This window comes from Dromaius novaehollandiae, chromosome 17 (assembly GCF_036370855.1).
Source record: "Dromaius novaehollandiae isolate bDroNov1 chromosome 17, bDroNov1.hap1, whole genome shotgun sequence".
Classification (NCBI taxonomy): domain Eukaryota; kingdom Metazoa; phylum Chordata; class Aves; order Casuariiformes; family Dromaiidae; genus Dromaius; species Dromaius novaehollandiae.
In genome coordinates this window covers 4,135,609-4,155,028 of record NC_088114.1, presented here as the reverse complement: position 1 = coordinate 4,155,028, position 19,420 = coordinate 4,135,609, and the positions used below count along the sequence as shown (strand labels likewise).

Below are 19,420 nucleotides of genomic sequence, written 5' to 3'. Positions count from 1 at the left end.
AAGAAGGGTGGTCACATTGCGTGGTCCAAGCAGCCCTCGCCCTTCCAGCACCTCAGGGCTGATGGTTTTCTAGCTAGTAGCAGCCGTGTGTTGTTTGGTCCTCACGTGTGTCACTTCGTAAAACTGTTCTTTGTCCTGTTCTTAGCTGCATCGTGTGATCACACTTCCCTATTTTTGTCATCAATAAATTTCACCTTTGTACTTCTTCTTTTTGTGTTAAGGTTATTAAGATAATCTGCAAGTTCCATCCCAGAACTTAGCCTCCAGGGTCTACTAGTGTCTGCTCTTTAACCTCTTAATCTCTTTGTTGGTATTTTTCCTCCTGTGACTTGTTTCCTTTCCTTTAGATAGTTTAGCCTTTCCCAGAGTTCCCTCACTAATTCAGCTCCAGCCTGAGTGTTAAAACACACTGAGTGTTAAAACACACTAACTGTTTGACAAAAAGCAGGATGAAAAATGTCTTAGCTGTAGGACACATTGAAAAAATTGGTTATTGTGTCAGAGAAAGCTGTCAGGTGAGTTTTGTCAAAGGTGGGCTGTGTCGACCTATTGCGTTCTGTCCCATTTTTCTCATTTCCCTCTGTTCTTACTGGGTACAGGGAAGAGGCTCAAGTGTAATTCCCCACTCATCCATTCATAACCCGTCCAGGCTGAATCTGACAGAATTTGTCAGCATATTTTTAAGTCTTTTAATGTGATTTTTTTTTTCCCCTTCCAGATCAAAATGTGTGAAACATGCCAAAATGCAGAGCACAACAAGAACGTATCGCGGAAAGCAAGGCCTGTCAAAGTGGAATCTCCCTGGGAAGTGCTAGGATTAGACATTCACGGTGAGCGTTTGTGCCTGACAAACGGGCTCTTCGAGGCTTCCACGCCAGCCGTCAGGAAGCATGGCAGACCTAAGGCAGCCTGTGAGCGAAAGCTGCCTATGTCTATGACGAAGAAGCGCCAAGGAGGCCTCAGCAGCCTACTGAGGTGCAACCTGATCCATGCGGCTGGCTCTGCTTCCTCGCTACGTATAATGGGAGTCGTGGGCGTGCGTTGCTGCCCAGAATTGGGACTGCGATGGGTGTATTTTTGCTGACAAATGTCACGGAAATGTACTGGCCAAATGACATTGCAGAGCAGGATTGTGGTTGCTTTCCTTTTTGCAGTGATCATTTTGCTGGGCTGGGTTATTACCTTCCTCATTTGGGTGATATTACGGCATCGTATTGATTTTTCTTGATGACTGTTTATGCAGGCCCTTTTCCTGAGACAAGCCAGAGCAATACGCATGTCCTCACTGTGACTGACTACTTCACTAAGTGGATTGAAGCTGTTCCTCTGCAAAAGAAAGATCCTTTAGCAGCAGCTAAAGCCCTGGCTACAATTTTTTACAGGTGGGCTCTTCTGTTGCTGGTTGCATTGTACCTCTGCAAAGAGACAGGGAGCCTGGGACGGGTGTTGCAGAAATACTCCATGTCCGCAAGATGGTTCCCTGCAAGAGCCGGAACTCTCCCTTCTACAGGCCAGCCTATGCAATGCCTCTCAGTTGCTCTTCACAAAGCATCTGAGAAGAACCTGTTACCCTCTTGTTTTTAGGGGTGGGGAGAAAAACACAGAAGTAGTTCTCTGAGTAGCTCCAAGGCCAAGAGAGTTGATGCCCCAGTTCTACGCAGAAGCTTTAAACCATCCCCTGTTGCCTGCCAGAAAGTTTTTATTTTGCACTCACGTGGTACATGTCACCACTGAACATTGTGGAAAATGCCTGTGGTCAGTAGAGATTTGCATTCAGAGCAAGACACTGTGCTTGTTTTCTCCTGCTGCCTTATCATTCAGAAGCAAATAGGCGTGGCTATTTTGGAACAGGTAGAGCCAGCAGACCCCTCTCTGCTCTCAGGGAGCTGAGGTCGTGCCTGCTTCTTCAGCACTGAGCTCCCTTGGAGGGCCCTTGCCCCTTTCCATCCCCTTTTCCATGAGGCATGAACTCTTCCCACTCTGCCCTGAGACTGAGGGAAAGCTGTTTGTGTGTCCTCTGCTTCTTCTTCAGATTTGGAGCATCCAAGAACATTTACGCCAGTCAGAGCTGGGACTTCTGCGAGGAGGTGAGTCAGGTGCTGGATGGCCCAGGAAAAGCCACAGGACCTTGAGCATCTTCTTTCAGGCAGCGGGTCCCAGAGGCAGAGCCACAGCATGCCATGTGCAGGGTGCTAGGGGCTGATGCCGCCTTCTCCCCGCGCCAGCCCTGTGGCAAGCAGGAGATGACTTGCCAGTGCTTTCACCGCGTTAGGGATTGGGAAGAGGTGGTTCTGTTGTGCAAATCCTCCAGCCACACCTCCAGAGCAGCCTCTGCTCTGCAGGATGGGTCCTGTGAGATGTCTGTGAGCTTCCTGCCCTACCCTGGGATTAGCCCAGTTTCCCAGCACTGGGAAAAGCCTCAGACACAGAGGTAGTTGTTGCAAAACCTTTTGTCAGGCTTTGAGGTTCCTGGGGAGCTTGGTGTACCCCAAGACCTTCCTCCCACTCCTGTAGCGTTCTCAGGCCTTCAGGAGGATTTCGGCTCGGTGTGTTTCATTAGAAGTAGTGTGGAGTCCCCTCCCTGTAACCATGTAGCTTAGAGAAGGGGACTTAACCACATGCCACTACCTGCCTACTTAACATCATTCAAGGATCTGTAGCAAGAAGGCACAAGAGTTTCGGTTCTGACCTGGTGTTTCTAGCTGTCCCTGATGTGTCAGTGCCAGAGCCTGCTGTCTTAAGGCACTTAAAAGTACATAGAAGATGGGCTCCCAAACCTGTTCCTAACTGCTGCTCTTCGTGATAGCCACCGGTGCAGCTCACTGCTGAGCAGCATCTCCTGGGCCTGGGCAGTGCCGCTCCGCTGCGGAGGCTGTTAGCTGACTGCTGCTGTGCTGCAAAGCCACCCTGTTCCTCGGTGGACGTGTCCCCCTGCCTTCGCAGGTCAGCCGGCACTTATGCGAGCGCTGGAACATCTCGCAGATCCTCACCCCGGCAGACCCTGCAGACTGCGCGGGCCTGGATGACCGCGGCGCCGAGCTGCTCAAATCCTCCATCTGCAACGTGGTGAACGAGAAGCCCGGTGAATGGGATGCCCACCTCGATCCCGTGCTCTTCGACTTCCGCACCTCAGTCAACTCTGTCACAAAGTACACCCCCTTCTTCCTCATGTTCAACCGATACGTGTGCCTGTCATCCGAGGTAACTTCTTGATAAAGGAGAGTCGTGTAGGAGGTTTGTCACTGCCAGAGCTACTAAGTAACACCCAGATATCTGTACCTTGCAGGTGGATTTTGTCAAGGACTCTAAAGAGCAAGGGGCTGGCTCCGGTAAGGCAGACAGCCTCCCGCCGTTCACAGCCGCAGTTCAGGAGCAGCAGAACGCGGTGAAAGAAATTGTAAGTCTTGCAGTGCTTTGAGATCATTTTGCAAGCCTCTGAGCTTCCCACAGTGTCCCTTGCAGCAGGCCGTGTAAGAGCCACCCAGGAGGGATTTGACCACACAAGTATCATGTGAAAGCAAAGCCTGCTCGTGCACGCAGAGACGGCCCTTGGCCCCGACTGTCCAGATGGAGCGGGGCCATCTCGCAGGTGTCCCTCCTGCTGTCAGATGTGGAAGGTGGCTGATGGGCTCAACCCAAAGTGGAGGGTGGCAGGGAGGCCCAACACTGCAAGCGCCTGAGGCGCACGTCTGGCTGGGAAAGAGAGGTGGAAGCCAGGGAAGCGGTGCCTGAGACTCCGCCGGCCTGGCTAGAGAGGAGAGGTGGGCAGTGGCATGTCGATATGTGCCAAGCGCAGCAAGGATGTAGCCGGACCCTCTCAAGTGCTGGGCTGGCACCACCAGGTTCCCTCGGGAAGCTGGGGGTGCTGCAGTTCAGAGCTGGGTGAGGAAATGCCAGATATTAGCTTACCTCGTCAAGGCTAATGAGAGCTGTGTCTCAGCCTGCCCAGGATTCTGCCTCGTAATCTGCGTCTCAAATCAGTCCTTTACTAGACAGGACAAAAGAAGCCCTGGGGGACCTACCATGTTAGAAGGACTGTTAAACGTAACCCTGCTCCAAAGTTGGAGGAGGGAAGCTGGGGAGGTTGGGGCTACAGTGAAGACCAGCAGCCTTGCGGTGCAGTGCTGGATTACGGAAGCAAGGCCAGCAGCGCTCAGTTCCTGACTGTGCCTCTAATGTGCACGGTGACCTTGGGCAAATTATTTTGTCTCTCTTTATCTTGGTTTCCTGACTTGAAAAATGACCTTGATGTCCCTTGTAAAGTGCTTGGAGATCTGCATGCCAAAAAGTGCTGGACAAGGCTCAGGTGCCTTTGTTTGCTCAGTCACTTCTTTGACAGACAGGGAGATGTAGCGGTCTCTGATCCCACCCGGACTTTTGTAGTAAAACTGGGCGGGAGGGAGGAGGCCTGGGAGCTGAACATGTGGGATCTATTCCCAGCTTCTCCTCTTGGCAGCCCAAGCTCCTAGCTCGGATTCCCCTTTTGTGAAATGGAGGTACGCATGGTGACAGGGCAGCAGGAACTCTGTCAGGCAACGCTGAAGCATCCCCTCCTGTCCGTAAGGGCTCCTCTGGCATTTGGCTCTCCGTCACTCACCCGCTGACAGGCCGCGGTCAGGGCAGGAGCAGGAGTCATAATTAACGAGAGAAGTTAAAAGCTTCCCTGGCCCAGTGTTAGTCCAGCCTAGATCCCCTTCTGCCCTCTGCCGATGGAGAGCTAGCAGGTCTTCTGAGCACAGAGGTGAAAGCACCATTTCTTTATGTAAGGTCTCGTGCGTTCTTGGTGACAAGGGGGCTGGGTCACACCTTGTCTAGTCCCTGCTCTGCCCGAGGTGAAGCAGCTGGGCTGGCGCTTGTTGGCACAACGTCTTAGGAAGCTCGGCTGCCCCATAGCTCTGTTGCCGTGGGGGCTCTCGGTAGCTGAGCTCACGTGAGACAGGGGCGAGCTAAATTTTAAGCAGCATCTCAAGGCCCAACCCGAGCAATCTGCTTTACAGGTGATTGCCAACATGGCCACAGCTTACAAGCAGGAGCGGAAGAGTACGAAAAGGAAAAGCCGAGGCCTCCCCTCTCTTCCCTTCAAAGTGGAAGACAACATGTTTGGGAGCAACGCTGCCACTTCCCTGAAGAAGCTGAAGAAAGGCCAGTTTGTGTCATTTCAAATCGAGACAGTCCTGCCGCCTGAGCAGAGCATGTCCGGGGTGAAGAAAACCAGCTAGCCTCTGGGGCTGGTTCAGGGGGTCCCGTTGGGCTGGTGACAGGAACGTGAACTGTTCCCGAGGTTTATGGCTCAGCTGTGTGGGAGTCCAGGGCACGGACTGCCTGCTCTGACCTGGGGAGAGAGGAGGGGGGAGGCTCAGACGAGGGCGGCTGTTCAGTCCCTCCCTGGTCCAGATTTGCCCTTGGACCATCCCTACAACGTAGAGAAGTGGCATCATCCTCATTTACGCTTTGGCAGCAAGAGACCGAGTCTTGCCGAAAGCTCTGCCATGACTGCGACGTGGATCCCGCCCCTTTGGGAGTCATTGCGCTAGAGCCTGTGGAGTGATCTGGGTGCAAATAACCGGAGGCTAGACCAGGTGAGCCAAGGGGCAGCGCGTTTGCTGTGGCTTGGAACTGCCCCCTTCGCTGTCAGCCTGACCTGGGATCAGACCCCGTGGATGTGGGTCTGGCTTGAATCGAGCTGTCGTCGTTTTGAGCACTGGTTAGCAGAATTAAAACGCAGGATAGGAAGTGAACCTTTTTTGTGGTTATGCAAGCAGAGGGAAACAGATTTTCTAATTTAGTATTGCCATGCTGGACTCCCCTGAAAGGGGGTGAGCTCCAGCAATCCTGCACTTGTCTGTTCCTCTGCCAGTGGGAATTATAGAGTCTACAGGGTTTCTTTAAGCCGGGCATTCCTGAGACCCTGGGAGATCCTGAATGCTGCGGGAGCGACCCAGGCCAGCCCAAGCGTCGTGTTGGTAGCGTGTCAGGGCACACGGGTGTCAAACGGGAGGAGAGCCCACGCTGGAGCCCGCCCTGAGGTAGCGAGGGCTTGCTCACGCTTGAGAGGACAGTATTTATGAGCTGGGCTTCTCGGAACCGGGTCCTTCGCTGCACTCCCTGGGTCCGGGGTTGGTTTAAGATCCCGCTAAGCCGCGGTTTGGTTTAAAGCTGACTCATTTTTTGTATGTTCCCCTTTGATGAAGTGCTGTAGCAATAAACTAACGGCATTCCGGTTCGTCTGCGCAAAAGCTGCCTCGGGGTGTGTGGGGGGAGCCGCCGGGGCAGCGCTCGGCGGGGCAGCGGCCTCCCGGGCGTCGGGGCCCGGGGAGGCGGCGGAGGCTCCGGGCGGGCGCGGCCCCGCTGCGGCGCCGGGGGGGGCGTGGCCGGCGGCTGCCGGGGGGCGGGGCTCCCGGAGGCCCCGCCCCCTGCCGACCTTGTGCCGGGGCGGCGCCGCGGGGCCGGGACGCGCCGCAGCGGGTCGGGCCGCGCCGGGCCGGAGCGGAGGGAGCGGGCGCGGCCCCGCCGCGGCAGGTAGGACCCGCGGCCGGGCCTTGCGGGGGGAGCCGGGCCGGGGGGGGATGGCGGCTGGCTGCCGGAGAGCCCGGCTGTGCGCCGTGCGGGGCGGCGGGGCCCCTCCCCGCCTCGGTGCCCGGTGGCGGGCGGGAGCTGCGTGCCGGCAGAGCCCCTGCTCTAATCTGCTGTATAATCCCCCGGGCGGCGGAGCCAGGCCCTGCCCTGCCCTGCCCTGCCCTGCCCTGCCCTGCCCGCGCCGGGCGTCTCCGCCGCCCCGAGGTGGGAGAACCGGCCGCCAAGCAGGGTTGCCCGCCGCCCCCCGCCGTCCTGCCGGGGCTGCTGCCGCTGCTCGCCCCGGGCGAGGACCTGCCGCCCTCATCCCGCTTTCCCCGGCAAAGCCGGGAGCCCCGGCAGCGCCGTTTCGCTGCTCCCCGACAGCCGGGACGCGCCGCCGGCCCCGCGGGGCCCCTCTGCGGCGGGGGCGGCCCGGGGACGCCCCGGCTCCCTTCCACCAGGGCGAGCGCTGCCTCTCCGCAGCCGGGGCGCCTCGGGGCCCGGCCGCAGGCTGGCAGGGAGCCCTGGCTGCTTCCTCCTCCTCCTCCTCCTCCTCCTCCCTGTCCCTCGGGCCGGGTGTGCAAGGAGGAGCCGCGGACGGGAGCACCCCGGAGCCTGGCCCGTCCCGGGGGGCGCGGAGCAGAGCGGGTGCTCCCTCGGTGGAGGAGCCCCGGGAGCAGGCGCGATCCCCATGCCGTGGGCGGAGGCCGTCGTGCGAGGAGCGGAGGCTGTGTTACGCCCGCGCATACCTAGATCGATGCATGAATTTGTCCAAAAGCGCCCAAACCAAAGCAGCGAGGGCCGGCGCCTGCCGCTCGTCTCCCGCTTGCAGCCCCCTTCGGCAGGGAGCGGCGTGTTTCGGTGGCGCCTCCCGTGCTGGCCCGCTCCTTCCCCGCCGTCCGAACCTGGCACCGCGTTTGCTCAACACTGGCCAAAAAGGGAGAAACGCGAAGCAAAACCTCCCCCTTCCCCTTCCCCCCCAGGAGAGGCGGCCATGGCGGCGCCGTCCCCGCGCTAGGGGTGTCCCGGCCGCGCTCGGCCCGGCGGCCAGCATGCGGGCCTGGAAGGCGGTGGCGGGCACGCTGGCGCTGAGCGGGGCCGACGTGGCGGTGACCACGCTGCTCTACGCCCACGGCCGCGGCGGCCGGGCCCTGCTGGAGGACCTGCGGCACTTCAACGTCTTCAACTCGCTGCTGGACGTCTGGGGCGGCTGCCTCTACCGCGGCTGCGTGCTGCTGGGGGCCGCCATCGGCGTGGCCACCAACACGGCCTACGGCCCCCGGCGCCTGCGGGCCTCGCGGGCCTTCATCGCCGTCGTCTGCCTCCTCATGGGCATCTACATGCTGGTGAAGCTGCTGCTCTACGCCGAGGTGCGCCGGACCATCAGGGACCCCTGGTTCTGGGGGCTGTTCGCCTGGACCTACGTGGCGCTGGCGGCCACGCTGGGCCTGTGGCAGCTGCTGGCCTCGGTGACGTCCTCCCGCGAGGCCCTGGGCTCCGAGTCGCGCGCCGAGGAGAGCTGCGAGGGCGGCTCGCCGCGGCAGAAGCGGGAGGAGGCGGCGGGTCCCACCATCCACAAGCTGCTGGCCTACACCAAGCCGGACGCCTTCTTCCTGGGGGTCGCCTCCTTCTTCCTCCTCGTGGCCGCCCTGGGTGAGCGCGTGGGGCCGGGGGGCTCGCCGGGGGCTGCCGTGCGCCCCGCTGCTCGCCGGGGGACGCGGAGCCGTGGTGGGAGCACCCCGGGGCTGCTCTGGTGGCTCTGCAGGGTGGCAAGTCCTGTGCGGGCTGGGGCGGGAATGCAGTGGAAAAGTGCAGTGGGGCCGGGTGAAAAATGCAGTGGGGACAAAAATACAATGGAAAAATGCAGTGGGAATGGGTGAAAAATGCAGTGGGGGTGGGAATGCAAGGGAAAAGTGCAGTGGGAGTGGGCAAAAAATGCAGTGGGGTGGGAATGCAATGGAAAAGTGCAGTGGGGCGGGCAAAAAGTGCAGTGGGGGCTGGCATGCAATGGAAAAATGCAGTGGAGGTGGACAAAAAATGCAGTGGGGGCGGGCATGCAATGGAAAAGTGCAGTGGGGGCGGGCAAAAAGTGCAGTGGGGGCGAAAATGCAATGGAAAAATGCAGTGAGGGTGGGTGAAAAGTGCAGTGGGGCAGGCATGCAATGGAAAAGTGCAGTGGGGGTGAAAAACACCCAGGAAGCGGGGGAGGGAAGGAGGCCAGGGGCCGCGCCGCGCCGGCTCCGTAACCCTGGCCCTGTGCTCGGCGACAGGGGAGACCTTCCTGCCCTACTACACGGGGGTGGCCATCGACGGCATCGTGGTGCAGAAGAGCATGGACCGCTTCTCCACCGCCGTGCTCATCATGTCGCTGCTGGCCATCGGCAGGTAACCGCGGGGGCCGCGCTCGGCCCTCGACGGCGGCTCCTTCCAGCCCTGGGGAGGGAGAGGCACCGTCTACAAGCGGCTCTGGCTCCAAGCTGCCCATGGCGAGGCACATCCCAGCAGCAGGAATTTCCTCCCGGGCTTCGAGTGGGCGCCGCGGAAGGGGCTGGCCACGGGGCTGGGGAGGCCGGTCGGGACGGTGCCGGCAGTGCCGTGCCGCCGTGTCCCCCGGTGCGCGGACGGGGCTGTGCCGCTGAGCAGCGGGTTTCGTGTCCATTGCTCTATAACGTTTCTTATCTGCAATTAGCTCATTTGCCGCAGGTATCCGGGGCGGCGTTTTCACGCTCATATTCGCCAGGCTGAACCTTCGCCTCCGCAACTGCCTCTTCAGGTCGCTGGTGTCGCAGGAGATGAGCTTCTTCGACGAGAATCGCACAGGTCAGTGCCGCCTCCTCCTCCTCCTCCGCGGGTTTGTCCTGGCCCCAGGCCCTCCCACTGCCCTGCATGTCCCGGTGATGCAGGATGTGGCCAGTGCCATCAGATGCATTTTTGTCTCTTGTGCATGCAGCAGTTTGGTTTTTTTGCTTTGCATCCGCAGTGGCAGGGCCAGCCCCCTTCCAAGCTGCCGGTGAGGGGCTGGATGGGGCCAGCAGCCTGGTGCACAGCCGGGGACACGGCTCGGCCGGGCCCCGCCGTGGTGACCAGTCCACGTTCTCCCCTTCCCCGACTCCCTCCTGCCCGCAGGGGACGTCATCTCCCGCCTGACGTCGGACACCACCATCGTGAGCGACCTGGTGTCCCAGAACATCAACATCTTCCTGCGCAACGTGGTGAAGGCCACAGGGGTGATCGTCTTCATGTTCAGCCTCTCCTGGAAGCTCTCGCTCGTCACCTTCATGGGCTTCCCCATCATCATGCTGGTGTCCGACGTCTACGGCAAGTACTACAAGGTAGGCGGGAGCGGCTGGTGGGGCCGCGACGCCGGGCTCTCGTGGTGGCGGCCGTTGCATGTGGCCATGGAGCTGCCTTGTGCCTCCATGGGTGGACGAGCATGGCCTGTGCTCGGGCCTTGCTCCTCGCCCAGGGGTCGAAGCTCGGCCGCTCGGGTGGCCACAGCTCTGCCCCAGCCTCGGCTGAGCCCCTCTCCTCGGCCCCCTGCAGAAGCTCTCCAAGGAGGTGCAGAGCGCCCTGGCCAAGGCCAACAACACGGCCGAGGAGACCATCTCGGCCATGAAGACGGTGCGCAGCTTCGCGAACGAGGAGGCCGAGGCCGACGTGTACTGGCAGAAGCTGCAGCAGGTCTACAAGCTCAACAGGAGGGAGGCCCTGGCCTACACCTACTACGTGTGGTCCAGCGGGGTAGGTGGCCCGCGCCGCGCGGGGATGGTGGGCTCGCTCCTGGGTGGCCGCCTTTCTCCTCCTCTCCCCGGCTCTTTGCTCATCAAAACGAGCCTCTGCTCCCCCTTGGGGCCCCGTTGCATGGGGCCGCCGAGCAGTCCATCCTCTGTGGTGGACAAGAACGTAACTGATAAGCGCTCAAGGTCGTGGGAACCCCCGTGTGCGGTGCTGCTGCATCGCGTGTTCGTGCTGGCTCCTCCTCGGAGGCTCCGGCTGGGAAACGGCCGCGGCGCTGGTGCGACTCGGCTCGGGAGCCGCCTGTCTGGGGGTGGCGGAGGCTGCTGGGTGTCTCTGCAAAGCAGATGCCTTGGGACATCTCCCGCAGCGCTAAGGCTGTGCAAAGCCTTTGCGCGAGGCTCCCCGTGCGCCCGAGGATCTGAGCGGCTCCCGTTGAAAAGCTTGGGAGTCAGGACACCCTCGCACAACCGCGGGAGACTCAGGGGTTGCCAAGTTTGGAGGCAAAATTAGAGCATTTCTAGCATCGCTTCTGAGCTCCCAGTGAAGGCAGCAGCAGGAACTGGGTCAGAGCGGATCCAGCTGAGTCAAAGTAGTCAAAAACAGTCAGAAACAGCTCCTGTGGGGTTCGTGTAAAGAGAAGCTGCCAGATTTAGCACCGCCCTAGTAGAGCCTTCCTCGGAGGAAAGGCAGGAGCTGGAGGTCAGATCGTGGTGGGGAAATAGAGGAGGAACCTTTTCCCGGTATTCCTGCCTGTGTGAATTTACAGCCAACGGCCTTTCCCGCCGGCTCGGAAAGGTGGTCGAGCAGGGACAGGCCAGGGCTCCCGCGTTCGCTGCGGTGGCCCACGGGACAGACGTTGGATGTGGCGCTGAGGCATCGCCGCTTTGTCGCGCGTGCCGGGGCAGGGAACGGCACGGGCTGCTACCCCTTGTGTAAGGGCTGCTCCCTCTTCTCGTCAGAGTAGGTGGAAACCCCCCCGCACGCACGCTGCTCTCCAGCAACCGTTGAGGTGTTTCGGGAACTTGTATGCACAAGGAGGACTTTCCGAGTTAAGTCTTGGCTTGTTTGTGTTTTCCGGATGAAAACGCGTCATGTTTGTACAGTGCAAGGTTTATTTTAGCGATGAGGGCACTGTGTGCACTGGATAATCTGAGTATAGATTATTACGCTTGAGGATGTTAGTCCAAGAGAAAAGTCCTTGAGATGTTCTTATTTCAGATTAATTCTTCTCCTTGGCTGCTGCTCCACTGGACTTTTGTTTGGCTGAAAAATCCCACTCTGACTCCTGAAATCGGCCCTGTTTATGTTGGTGCTCACTGCTAGGGCTGTTACGTGAGTACGTTCAGTTGTCCTCGCTGACGTGTTGGGTCTTCGCTTGCTTCCAGCTGACGCTCCTGGTGGTCCAAGTGAGCATCCTCTACTACGGGGGACACCTGGTGATCTCGGGGCAAATGACGAGTGGAAACCTGATATCCTTCATCATCTATGAGTTCGTCTTAGGAGACTGCATGGAGGTGAGTCGGGTTTATCCCTCTGGGCCACCCCGTATTGCCATGCCGCTTGTCCTGTGGATCGTCCCAGCCTCTGCAGTCCGTCCCCGACGAGGCAATTGGGGGTAGGCTGGCCCCACTGATGGGGGAGTCCCGGAGTTCAGGCGTGTTTCCCGACACGAAGGATGCAGGGGCTGCAAGGCTGCCCGTTATGTTTCGGGGCTCGTTAAAAGCTTAATTGTACTGCCTTTTTCCTTTCCCAGCACTTGGCCACCAGCTGCTAAGTTGGCGACGCGCTAGCGGGATGGGGTTGTGGGTGGGACAGCAGAGCCCACCCAGGGCTGCTTTCCTCTTGCAGAGGCGTGAGCTTGGCTAGTCGAGGCAGAACCGATCACGCCCAGGCTTTCTCGCAGCCGAGCGTGGTTTCGGGGGCGCTCCGGCCTCCGTGCGGCGGCAGAGCCGAGCTGGAGGCAGCCCGCCTGGCGCTCGCCATCTGCTCGGGTGGCTGCAGGCTCTGGTGGCGTCTCCAGGCTGTGGGTTTGGTGCGTCTTTTGTTTGGTTTCGGGTTTTTTTCTTCCTTCCTGGTGGGATAGGCAGTTGCAATACAAGCTGTTTTGCAGCTCTGAGCTTAATGCTGAGAAGAGCTGATGTGTGACGGGGGTTTAGTCCATCGGGGCTGGGCTTGGTGCACAGCGGTTGCAGCTGGGAGGGCAGAGAGGTAAATGCATCAGGCTACAACCCCGCAGGGAGCAGCCATGCCAGCTGCCAAAGGGTTTCAGGCTGGACCTTTTAGACAACCTCCTGCTCTGCAGCTGCGATACACGTGCTAGGCAGCGAGCCGGCGGGTGTCGGAGGCTGGTGCAACACGCTGCCGTACGTGGTCTTGGCCCAACCGTTGGGTGATCTGGGAGCTGCTGGCCTTGAGCAAAGAGATAAGGGTGGTGGATTTCAATCCGAGTTTGGGTCATGTGTCCCCCGCGCACCTCTTCTCTTCTTCCCAATCCGTTTTCTCTCTCCGTTCCTCCCCGTGTGTACCCATGTGCACGAGTCCTCCAGATGCTCTTTCCCCACACAGCATGCTCTGTCCATCTCCGCACATCTGCGTGTCCCCGTGCGACCTGGCGAGGGGGGAGAGCTTTTTGCAGTGCCCAGTCACTACAGTTAATGTCCAATGATGGACGCGGGAGCGTTTCGACTGTTCTCCTTGCAAGCGGCTCCCACGGCCATTCCCATCACCGTTGCCTCTTCCCTTCCAGTCCGTCGGCTCCGTCTACAGCGGGCTGATGCAGGGGGTGGGAGCGGCCGAGAAGGTGTTCGAGTTCATCGATCGCCAGCCGACGATGGTCAACGACGGCTCCCTGGCCCCGGACCACGTGGACGGGCAGGTGGAGTTCAGAAACGTCACCTTCTCCTACCGCACGCGCTCCGCGACCCAGGTGCTGCAGGTGAGCGCTGCCGGCGCGGCGCCGTGGCCGGGGTCTCCCACGGGAAACGCTTGCTGCCCCGGGGGAGACGCGCGAAGGCAGGCTTGGCGGCACGCTGGGGAACAGGTTAAAAGGAGCAGCGGGTGTTTAGGGCCTTGCAAGGAGTGAGATTTATGCGTAAAACCCTTGTTCTCGGCTAAGGCATTAAACATGCCAGCGCGGTACAGGGCTTCATGCCAAGCCATCCGGGCTGTTTCCCTGGGAGGGGCCTGGGTCAGCGGTTAGTTTGCAATTTTTGGAGGTCCCTGCTCCCCAAGCAGCTGGATTTGAAGCAATTCTGGAGGCTTGTTGCTTCCTTAGAAGAGCTGGGGAGGGAAGGAAACGGCCCGTCTTCTGCAGGAGCGATGGCCGGGGCTGCGCGCTGCCGGGTCCGAGGGGGGTTTTGGTGGCTGCATCTCGGCTACATCTCTTGGACGGTGCCCGAGCCGCGTCCCCGCGGGACCCACCCGGGGAAGGCCAGCTCCTGAGCGCGCTGCCGCGTCCCGCTTGCAGAACGTGTCCTTCACCCTGCGCCCCGGCCAAGTGACGGCGCTGGTTGGCCCTTCGGGGAGCGGGAAGAGCTCCTGCGTCAACATCCTGGAGAACTTCTACCCGCTGCAAGACGGGCAGGTGCTGCTGGACGGGCACCCCATCGCCGCCTACGACCACAAGTACCTGCACTCCGTGGTACGAGCCGCCGATCCGCACCCGCGCCGAGGGGGCCGCTCGCGGGGACGGGCGGTAGCACCGCGGGTCGCTTTGGGTGCGAGCCGGCGACTCCCAAAATGTCGCGGAAGCCGGAGGCTGGAGCCGGTCCCAGAAACGAGCGCAGATGATCCGAGGGGGCGGAAGGGAAAGGGATGACGCTGGGTTTCACAGGAGGGGGAAATCTCCCGAAAACAGAACGAGAACCAGGTTGTTCAGCGTTTTTTGGCTAGTCTCCTAAAAATGCGGTTCTGGTTGTTGGATTAATCACAGTGTAAATGGGATTTGGAAAAAAGCGTTCTGCATCTCTCCAGCACTTTCTACCTTCGCCTTTTAAAGGAGCTCCCAGATGCCGGGCGGTTAAAGCTCCCGGTGCCCCCAGCAGCAGCTGGAGCGCCGCAGGGGCTCGGGGCTTTGCTGGGAGCGGGGTCCCAGCCTGTCTTTGCTCACCCCGTGCAGTAACCGGCCTCGGGAGCCAGTGGGAAACCTAGAAAAAAAGCGATGACAGCCCAGCCTGGAAAGCCAAACCCCGGGCGGCTCATTTACATTCCCTGCCCGTACGCAGTGGGGATCAAAAGACAGACGTGTCTCTCAGCTTAGAAAGCCTGCCATGGCGTTAGGAGCATGGGGAGAAGTCAATTAAAATATGAGCGTATTGCACCGTCTCTACCAGTCCCAGCAATAAATTGGAGGGTTGAATTTATTTCAATATATAGAAACATTTAAAAAAAAGGGGGCTAAATTCACGAGTGAGCAGCAGCGGCTCTAAAGGCTGGACGCGGAGGCTGTTGCTAAGCAGTCGAGGACTTGGAGCTTCCCCATCTCTGAATTCAGCGATGCAGGAGGGCTCCCTCGCAGGGCCCGGGCGCGATGACTGGCTTTGGACGGGACACGGGCGAGAGCCAGAGAGAGGGTCTCCTGGCCCAGTACCGGCACTGGTTTCTCATACTGGGACCATGCTGGGAATGGCCTGGGGCCGGGTGTCTCCTCGGCTGCTGACCGCCCGCTGTCCCCCGTCTCCGCAGATCTCTCTGGTGAGCCAGGAGCCGGTGCTGTTCGCCCGCTCCATCGCCGACAACATCTCCTACGGCTTGACGTCCGCCTCCTTCGAGTCGGTGGTGCAGGCCGCCCAGAAGGCCAACGCGCACGCCTTCATCACCGAGCTGCAGGACGGCTACCAAACAGGTACCGCGGCCCGGCGGCGGGTCGAAGCCTCGGAGATGCTTAACTTGTGTAAACTTGAGTTTACGTCAGTTGAAGCAAAAGCGTTTGCCCGGTCTTTGCTCCCATGCACGGCACCACGCCGGCGCTGTTGCCCAGGAGCCGGCTCCGACGGCAGCTCCGGGCTTCGTTCGACCCTTCCTCTCTCCTTCAACCCCACAGAGGCAGGCGAGAAAGGAGCGCAGCTCTCCGGCGGGCAGAAGCAGCGAGTGGCTATCGCCAGGGCCCTCATCCGAAACCCCCCCATCCTCATCCTGGACGAAGCCACGAGCGCGCTGGACGCCGAGAGCGAGCACGCGGTGAGTAGGCGACTCTCCTGTTTTTGGGCCGAGGAAGCAAACTGGGCTCGGCGCAAAGGTCGTAGCTTCAGTTTCCAGCCTGTAGACAGGCTTGGCCTCGACACGGTGCAAAAGGTTAGCGCAAGGTTAGCGTGCTCTTGCACGAGTCACCTCCAACCTTGCACTGTAGCCGCTGAGGAGGGCCCAGTCCTGTGCTCGCGGCAGCCAGTGCCTGACCGACCCGATCGGCGCGGATCGGGCGTGGAGGGCGTTAATGCCCGCGGGAGGGTGCTGCGTGGGGAGCGTTGAGTTGCCCTAGCTGGACCCAGCGGTGAAAGCCTCTCTTGCGGTCTAGCCTACATCTCCCCAAGGTTATGGCCTTGGTGTATGCAGGTGGCCCTCGCGATGTCCCAGGGTGGGAGGGGGTAACACACCCTGATGTACAACAGAGAAAGGAAAGAAATTGGGCAGAAGCCCATCTTTTGGGCCTCACAGTGAGAGCTGGGAGCTGGGATGGAGCTGCTGGGGCCGTCCATGCTAGGGGAGCCCCGCTCCTGCGTCCTCCGCGCCCCGGGGGAGAGCGACCGCCCCTTCGGGGCCTCCTTACCGCGGAGCCGCTCTCCTCGCAGCGCCGCTCGCGCCCTGACCTCCCTTCCCCCCGCGCAGATCCAGCAGGCCATTTACGGCGACCTGCAGCACCACACGGTGCTCGTCATCGCCCACAGGCTGAGCACGGTGGAGAAGGCGCACAACATCGTCGTGCTGGACAAGGGCCGCGTGGTGCAGCAGGGCTCGCACAAGCAGCTCATGGAGGAGGGCGGCCTTTACTGCAAGCTGGTGCAGAGACAGATCCTGGGGCTGGAGGCGGGCGGCGCGGACGGCCGCCAGCCCGCGGCCCGGGGCGACCCCCGGAAGGCGCCCGGCGGGCGGGAGGAAGAGTTCAGGATAGACCGTTCGCTGGCGGCCGCGGCGGCGGACGACTACAACGCCACGGCGCCCAAGTGAGAGCGGCGAGGGCTGGCGCTCGAGACGCTTGCTGGGACGCTGGGGCAGGAGGCGGCTTGCCGGCGGGCTCGCGCGCCCCGGGACGAGGCCGCTTGCTCCTCGCGCGCACATGCACACACACACCCCCACTACCGAGCTTCCTGCCTACGGTCCGGCGGGCAGCTGCCTGCTGCTTCAACAGGGAACCAGATTTATTCAAGGGAGCTGGGTCGTTAGCAATTCCCAGCGTTTCTACTGGGTTTCTTTTCTTACAGTCAGTAATTCCTCTTGTCTGGGACTTTTCTCCCACTGATATGCATGTGTAACTGCTCTTAACTGTTATGGATGTTAAATGCATGCGTGGAGGGGAAGGTCGAAAACCCCTTCAGGAATTTCAGGAGGTGGCTTTGTGGCTGGATAGGAGAGCAGTGACTATAAAACAGGGTCCTGCTCCCGCTGTCAGGCTGCGGGGCCAATCCAAAGCCTGCCGACGTCCGCGGGAGGCTCCCTCCGGCTTCGGCGGCAGCCGGATCGCTCCCGTGGTGCCGAAGGCCGGGCGAGCGTTGCACTGAGTGCCTGCAGGCTCAGGCCCCCGACCACCGCTGCTGAGCTTGTGTCTTCCTCGCTGGGAGGAGCCGGGGACCGGGAGGCAGCCGTTGCTTTCAGATTTGCTCTTGGTGCTTGGTGGGTGTTTGTTTTCCAGGATGAAAAGTTTAACCACAATTGTGTTAGGTTCCCCCCCCCCCCCCCTTAATATATTTCTGTGTGCATTATGCAATGTCTGTCTGGCTCTAGCATCCACTGAAAGTTAGTCTGTTATATCAGTGTTTTTTTTAAACTCACAACCCCGGTGCTGGTTTGAAAAACTTTGTTAAAAACAGGCATAACACTAAAAGACAGCACTTTATAAATCCCACCAAAGCTTCCTTCAGCTCCAGGCAATGCTAGCAACTTCACTGCATGGAAAATCCGGACAGTCACTTATTTTGAAGTCAGATTTCAGCTGCTGGAACTTTAAAATGTGTTTCTTTTAATATTATTTATTAATTTATTTTTAGTAAGAGGGAAGGAAAGAAATACGTTGCTCCTCGTCTTTTTGGCATAATTGCTCTGGCTTAGTAGTGTTGTCCTGCCACAGACTGGTGCAGAAGCCTATGCAGCCAGGCAGGTGCTATTGAAAAATATGGGGAATATCGATTTGGACTGCGCACAGTTGAGAAATGACCTTAAGCACTTTAGCTCTCATGTTTTCTGATATTTGAATGCCACTGTGTTCTACTTTGGGGCAGTTTTGCAGTTTTGTTGTTGCAATGTTTTGTTTTTGTTCAGTGACGTTTTACAAACTCTAGCCTCCTTGAGGAGGGATGCTCTAAAAATAAAATACTACCTCTGCCACTCGACATCTGAGACGGTCTAGTAGGGGGTGTTTTTTGCACTCGGAACATCAGGGTTTTCAAGGTGACGTTCATCGGAGATGATGGATGAATACAGTTGCATAGTGCATGCACTGGCGCCCTGTGGGGAAGGACGGGATGCGGTACCTACAGCGAATTAGGCATGCAAACCATTTCAGCATCTGGTAATGGCTGTGAACCCCAGCAGGAGGTATAACCAGTTTAAGAACTTCTTTTCATCCCAGATCCCATCTGGTAGTCGGTCTCGTGCAAAAGGCCAGGCGATCTAACCCGTTGTCGGAGTACAGCACTTCGCGACTGGAGTCCTTCTAGGCGCTTGCTTTTGTGCTGTGATAAAAATCTGCCTTGGAAGCACGAGAGCGCTCTGCCTTCCTGCACAAAAGTAGAACTAATCTCTGCTTAATTGAAAAACTGGGCAGAGGCGGGGAGAAACCTGGGAAGTGCTGTTAGGACAGTGCTGGTCTGTATGGGAGATGCTAGAAAAGAGAGCCAGCGCCCCTGCCAGAGCGTGCTGCCTAAATGGGGGGATACAAACGGGTTAGTTTTTTTGCAAAGACTACACTGGATGTGGGGAGGGGAGCCCTGCTGCCCCAGCCCCTTGCAGTGATAATCCCGTCTTTGTACTCCCAGCTGAGACCCAAAACGCTTCAACTGAGACGGCACATGGGAAACTGTGGCTTGTCGTGGCTAGTGGCAGCAGTCCAGCCTGATAACAGGGCCTGACTTTGTTCGGTGTCACAGGTGCTCAGTTCGCTCTTGTGCATCCGAAGCACTCAAGGCCACTTTTCTGCTGAGCCGTACGTCTCCTGGCTTGTCCGAGTCCTCTTCCTGTGCTGTCGGAGGCCGAGGATTGGATCTGCCTGCCTGCTAAAGCCGTGAGGATTTTCTTAGGGCCTGGAAGCACCGTGGGAACGCTGAGCCCTGTCAGGGATCCAGCCGTACTAATCTAACACAGACTTTTCTAGTTGGCCCAGCATCCAAACTCGTCAAACCCTGGGAATGCACAGAAAACCCCATTTTTCAAAAATCATTCCAGCTCTGACTTCTCTCTGTGCTGGGATTCCCCTGCCTCACAGGGTGCTGCTTTATTTAGCATCCCAGAGTACTCCAGAGCCGCTCGCTCAGCGTTTCATTTACGTACACCACCGCTTCCCTTTGTTTCCATGAGGGCTGTTGGGACGGGTCCGTCTCAAAGTCCTCTTCCCAGACCTCTCGCTTACACACGCAGCCTGCGTCTCTCAAGGGAGCCTAAGAAAACCAGGGTGGGGATTGTTTGCCTGAATTCATAAGGGCTTCCTTGGAAAACTAGCTAAATAAATCAAAGCACGAGCACAAATGGATATTCTGTGCTAAGTCTCCACGTGAGCACTTGCTCCTCCAAGAGTATGTCTGCAATGCGAAAACCCTGGTGCAGGGGCAGCGATGCCCTGGAGGCAGCTGCCCTGGCGGGAAGATGAGTTTTAGCTTGGTGCAGCACCGGGAATTCCTGCGGTGCCGGCATACGAGCTGCCTCCTGGAGCCAGGCCCCGTCCCTCGGGCCTCGCCGCCTGCCTGCGGTCGCTGTCAGCATT

General features: G+C 59.2%; 1 protein-coding gene across 1 annotated transcript; it reads left to right on the top strand.

The window, feature by feature from the left end:
• Nucleotides 1–6,414: 6,414 nt before the first annotated feature.
• ABCB9 (ATP binding cassette subfamily B member 9) lies at nt 6,415–17,832 on the top strand. The gene is made up of 12 exons (XM_064521997.1): nt 6,415–6,519; nt 7,539–8,208; nt 8,826–8,940; nt 9,245–9,375; nt 9,682–9,887; nt 10,099–10,296; nt 11,679–11,807; nt 13,040–13,228; nt 13,760–13,933; nt 14,977–15,136; nt 15,335–15,471; nt 16,117–17,832. The coding sequence occupies exons 2-12, from the start codon at nt 7,608–7,610 to the stop codon at nt 16,453–16,455; spliced, it is 2,379 nt and encodes a 792-aa protein (XP_064378067.1). The 5' UTR covers nt 6,415–6,519; nt 7,539–7,607; the 3' UTR covers nt 16,456–17,832.
• Nucleotides 17,833–19,420: the final 1,588 nt, after the last annotated feature.

Coding starts and splice junctions, on each gene's coding strand:
- ABCB9 (XM_064521997.1), top strand. CDS start 7,608: ATGCGGGCCTGGAAGGCGGTGGCGGGCACGCTGGCGCTGAGCGGGGCC. Junction 9,376..9,681: donor CTTCGACGAGAATCGCACAG/GTCAGTGCCGCC, acceptor TCCTGCCCGCAG/GGGACGTCATCTCCCGCCTG. Junction 11,808..13,039: donor TCTTAGGAGACTGCATGGAG/GTGAGTCGGGTT, acceptor CTTCCCTTCCAG/TCCGTCGGCTCCGTCTACAG.